This window comes from Rutidosis leptorrhynchoides, chromosome 7, assembly GCF_046630445.1.
Source record: "Rutidosis leptorrhynchoides isolate AG116_Rl617_1_P2 chromosome 7, CSIRO_AGI_Rlap_v1, whole genome shotgun sequence".
Taxonomy (NCBI): Eukaryota; Viridiplantae; Streptophyta; class Magnoliopsida; order Asterales; family Asteraceae; genus Rutidosis; species Rutidosis leptorrhynchoides.
The window spans coordinates 345,041,062-345,046,732 of NC_092339.1; the positions used below are offsets into that span (position 1 = coordinate 345,041,062).

Genomic DNA, 5,671 nt, shown 5'->3' on the forward strand with positions numbered 1-5,671 from the left:
CTTGCCGATCCTAATTGGAACCGTGCCATGGCCGACGAATATAAGACTTTAGTGGATAATAATACATGGGTTCTTGTTCCTCATTTACCTAACATGCAGGTTATAAGATCCATGTGGATCTTTCGACACAAAGTAAAATTCGATTGATCTTTTGAGCGGTACAAAGCCCGCTTAGTTGGTGATGGTCGTTCTCAACAACCCGGGGTTGATTATTTTGAAACGTTTAGTCCCGTAGTTAAACCGGCAACCATTCGAATGGTTCTTAGCATTGCTATTTCGAAAGGTTGGCAAATTCGTCAACTTGATGTTAAAAATGCGTTCTTACATGGTAACCTTAATGAAACGGTGTATATGTATCAACCCACAGGTTTTCGGGATCCTAATTTTCCGAATCACGCTTGTTTATTGAAACGATCACTTTATGGTTTAAAGCAAGCGCCCCGCGCATGGTATCAAGGTTTGCCGATTTTGCTTCTACTATTGGTTTTACACATAGTCGGTGTGATCATTCTCTTTTCATTTTTCATCAAGGTCACGACATGGCTTACCTTTTACTCTACGTTGATGATATTGTTCTAGTTACTTCAAGTGAAAAGTTACGCCAACGAATCATGACTATGTTCTCACACGAGTTTGCTATGAAAGATTTGGGACCATTACACTCTTTTTTAGGCATCTCAGTTACACGCTCAGCCGAGGGTCTGTTTCTAAACCAACACGCTTATACAAAGGAGATTATCATGCGGGCTGGGCTATCTAACTGTAATGCCGCCACTACTCCAGTCGACACATGTGGTAAAACAAGTTCCAAATCGGGCAAATCATATTCGAATCCAACGAAATATAGAAGTTTAGCAGGTGCCTTACAGTATTTAACATTCACCCGTCCGGATATCTCATATGCGGTCCAACAAGTCTGTTTGCATATGCATGACCCGAAAGACATTCACATGTTAGCACTCAACCGTATTGTGCGATATTTACAGGGTACGCCTTCTCTCGGTCTACATATTCATCGATCCCGGACGCCTTCTCTTGTGGCGTTTACCGACGCAGATTGGGGTGGGAGTCCCGATACTCGACGTTCCACCTCGGGATATTGTGTATATTATGGTGATAATCTTATTTCGTGGTCTTCTAAACGCCAACCTACTCTATCTCGTTCAAGTGCGGAAGCAGAATACCGGGGCGTCGCTAACGTAGTGGCTGAATCATGTTGGCTTCGTAATCTACTCCTTGAATTGAAATGTCCCATTCCTAAAGCTACATTAGTTTTTTGTGACAATATAAGTGCTATCTATCTTGCCGGGAATCCAGTCCAACATCAAAGGACGAAACATATCGAACTTGATATACATTTTGTTCGTGAGAAGGTTGCAAAAGGTCAAGTTCGTATTCTTCACGTTCCTACTCGCTATCAAATCGCAGATATTTTTACTAAGGGTTTACCACGGCTTTTGTTTGAAGAATTTCGCTCCAGTCTCGGCATTCGTTCTTCTCCGGCTTCGACTGCGGGGGAGTAATAACCAATATATACACCACTATATACGGATGTCTATATACAGTGTACAATTAGATAAGAATTAGATAAATATAGCAAAGATTTTGTAAAACCATATCCCAAAATAAGAGGATTGGTTGTTAGGAGTTTAATTCTAGATTATTCTATACTCATGTATATATACCGATTGCTAATGAGAATACAGTCACGATTGATAATCTAATAGTCTAAAAGAAAATAAAAATTGACATGTCAACGTGGTAATTTTATCAACATCTACAAATTTGTAGCTTGTCCTTTATGCCCATAATTGTTTTCTTTCTTTAATAAGTGTGAAAATGTTTTTTAGAAAAATCAAAAATTTATCTAAAGCTAGATACTTGATTGATCAACAGTCACTTGCTTCGCTTAATCACCTTACGGTTTGACACTCGCTTTACCCGGTTAAAATTAACATCTTTATTTGTTTGCGGTTAAAAGTATTTGGCTTCCTAATCTTTCATGTTTTGGTGTGATGCTCATCACGAAACAAAACTAACATCTTTATTTGTCTTGCTACAAAAGATAAGCTTGCGGTTAAAAGTATTTGGCTTCCTAATCTTTCATGTTTTGGTGTGATGCTCATCACGAAACAGAGTTCCATTTATTTGTTGAGTGCGAGATAAGTAGACAAGTATGGGCAAAGATTGGTTTATGGCTTAATATGAATATTCCGACTTGGCAGACGATGGACGAAATGTGGCAGTGGCTTGATAATTCTCCTCTCCATGGAAAGAATCGAACAGTGGTGTTTAGTATCCTCTTTTCCGTGCTATGGAACATCTGACGGCTTCGAAATTGCTACGTCTTCAAAGATCCTAACTTCAGAATCGTGCATGGTTTGGATAACATTATTGTTACGTGTTTCTTTTGGTTATTTTCTAGATATAAAAAAGCTAGGATCAATTGTTCCGTGTAGTTGCAAAACCCATTGGAAACCTTGTAAGGTTTTGTATTTTTTTTCCTAGCTCTTCGCTAGCTTTTTTATAAATCTTCTACAGATTTTAAAAATATAAAATTTATCGGAAGGCAAGGAATGTGCACAGAGGATATATAGTATACAATCAAGGAAATCTTCAAAACTAAATACCACCAAAGACCCCATAATATTACAACCTCCAAATTACAACAATGGAAACTCAAATCACTGGTGCTTTTGGATTGAATCTCCAAACTTCAAAATCGCCTCCCACCTTATTACTTGTATTTGAAAGCCATAGATGAGATGGCATTTGAAGGTTGAACAGTAAGTCTTCTTTAAGAATTTTCTGTTGAGCGCTTGGAGAAGCATGAATCAAATTGATTCTTCACTTTCATATAAGCCACGATAGGACGTACCTAGTCACCAGGCCAACAACATATAACGAAACGGATTCCATATTATATTTAGCCATGATGATGGCATTATTTACACCCATTGGAATTAGGCTAGTTGCAAAAGGATATAATCAAAGGAAAGGACTAAATGTTATTTTAAATTAACAATATATGTGCATCTCCGCGTTTCGTTATGGAATTGTCGACTTTTAAAAATTTAACGCAAAATCAACGTGTATGAAAAGTACCCCAAATATTTAACGTTTTTTAAAAAGCATCCATTTTGCGTATAGCTAGTGACATTGTGTTCCTAAAATTATTTCGAGTTTAACGATGGTGTCGGAAAAATTTAACTCGTTGCAAGCGAGAAGATATGACCCGTTGAATATTTGAGTGAAGTTTATTTAAGATTTTTATGAAAATGATTATTTGACACTTTACCCCCCTGTTTGGGGTCGATTTGAAATTTTCAAAAAAGTGTGTACTACTATTGATGAAACTTTTTCTCATATTGTTAAAATGGTTAGGGTTGGAATTCTAATCTTTGTTGCCTGCAAAAACAATTGGTCTTTATATCAAATTAATATTAATAATGTTTTCCTATACGGTGATTTAACTGAAGATGTTTATATGTCTCTGGAGGTTATTTTGATAAAGTTGATACTAAGGTTTGTAAGCTTGTAAAGTCTTTGTATGGTTTGAAACAACCTCCTAGAAAATAGAATGAAATTTTTTATGCATTATTTGAATATGGTTTTACACAAAGTATGATTATTCTTTGTTTGTCAAAACAACTTATTCTAATTGTGTATATTTGCTTGTTTGCAAACTAAATTTAAAATAAAGGATTTAGGAAAGCTTAAATATTTTCTTATTGAGTTGTTAGAATATGAAAGCGATTTTGTTTTATCACAAATGAAATATTGTTTAGAAGTTTTGTTTGAGTTTGGTTTATTGGCAAGTAAGCATGTCGTTACTCTATTAGAATCTGGGTTTAGTTTTACTAATGCTAATGATCCCCCGAGTTCTAGTTTTTCATTGAAAAATATAAGTGAATATCAAAAACTAGTAGGAAAGCTTACACACACACACACACACACACACACATACACACACACACACACACACACACACACACACACACACATATATATATATATATATATATATATATATATATATATATATATATATATATATATATAACTTTAATCAAACCTAATATTACTTATTCTGTGCATTGTTTAAGTCAACATATGCACGCTTCTTTAAATTCTCATGTGAAGTCTGCTATGAGAGTTTTGAGGTATCTTAAAGGTTGTCTTGGCACATGTATATCTCTTAAGAAATGTAATGATTTTGTTGTTTCGGCATTTGTTGATTTAGACTATGCATAGTGTAGTATGGTAAAAAGATATGTTAGTGGCTATTGTGTTTATCTTGGAAAATCTTTAGTTTCATGAAAAAGCAAGAAGCAGTCTACCGTTTCTAGATCATCTGCAGAAGCAGAGTATAGAGCTCTTACTTTTGTAACATGTGAAGTAATCTAGAATTTAAAATTTTTAACTGATTTAAAGGTTGAAACCATTTTACTTGTTAAGATTTATTGTGATAATAAATTTGCTTTGCAAATTGCAAAGAATCTCGTTTTTCATGAGAGAACTAAGCACGTTGAAGTTGATTTACATTTTGTTAGAGAGCATATTAGTTCTGGTGTTACTGAGACAGAACTAATTTCTTCAAATGATAATGTTTAAGATACTTCTACTAAAGATTTAAGTGGTTCTCAACATAACTTATTATGTGAAAAACTTACTCTATTAAATCTTTTTCATGTTTATAATGAGGGGAGATATTAAATTGTATAACAAAGTACACAATCTAAACATGTTTGTTTAGTTGGTTTTGTACTTATTTCTGAGTTAAGAATGTGCAGGAACCTCGAAGTCATTTTTTAAAAGTGAAAGTTTGGTGATCAAAGTGTGAAATTTAGAACTTAAGTGTTGAACCGACTTAAAGTGATGAGGGGCCTGGATGAAACATTACTTTATATATATTTTATTTATTTTTATTTTATCATTCCATTCATTCATATTCATCATAATATCTCTTTCATTTGCTCGACATTATCTCAAACTAGGGTTTATGTTTTTTTGTAATCTTGTGAGATACAAGATCATATTTTCTTATATTTGTGAGAGGATTGTTTAGTGTGTACCGCTTTGTTCTGATTACAATAGTTTTGATTGTATAGTTTTAGTGAAAGATTCAACCTCCCGTGATTGAAGGATTTACCTCATGTGATTCAAGTATTTATATTGCTTGTTTGTTCACTAAGCTAATTTTAAAAATTTGATATGTTGTTATAAAGGCTTTAATTGTGGTGAGGCAGAAAATTTTTGTATCGGCGATTGGTTCGAGGTGGGATCGATAGCCAATCGTTAATACGCATTTCTCAACCGGACACTTCTTCTCCCACACGAGGAGCTTTTGTGCAAAGAAGTGATGCTTATTTCATTAGCTACCGTAATAAATATTTAAATCGTTCAGATATGGCGTCTCGATTTAGCGTTAAGGAGTCTTTTGTGAATTTTATACGCTTCCAACATCGTGCTCGTTGATGCTTAACGATATCCGGAGGGTGTGTCAGTGTTTCGATACATTGTCACGGAACTATTCCTTAGGGTGTCCGCAAACGTTGACGTTTTTACGCAAGATTCAATGAACCTCAGGATGACCTTTTTTTGCTTGAGGATAGAGAAACATGTCATTCTCCCAGGGTAGAGGAACCGAACCTATCCCCAACCAAACTGA

At 34.9% G+C, this 5,671-nt stretch overlaps 1 protein-coding gene across 1 annotated transcript; it reads left to right on the forward strand.

Annotated features, from left to right (window-relative positions):
* The first annotated feature begins 446 nt into the window (after window positions 1–446).
* LOC139860380 (uncharacterized mitochondrial protein AtMg00810-like) lies at window positions 447–1,523 on the forward strand. The gene has a single exon (XM_071849143.1). It carries the CDS (start codon window positions 447–449, stop codon window positions 1,521–1,523), a length of 1,077 nt encoding a protein of 358 aa, XP_071705244.1.
* The last annotated feature ends 4,148 nt before the right edge of the window (window positions 1,524–5,671 follow it).

Excerpts from the sequence above, each read along its gene's own strand:
- LOC139860380 (XM_071849143.1), top strand. The coding sequence starts at position 447 with ATGGTATCAAGGTTTGCCGATTTTGCTTCTACTATTGGTTTTACACAT.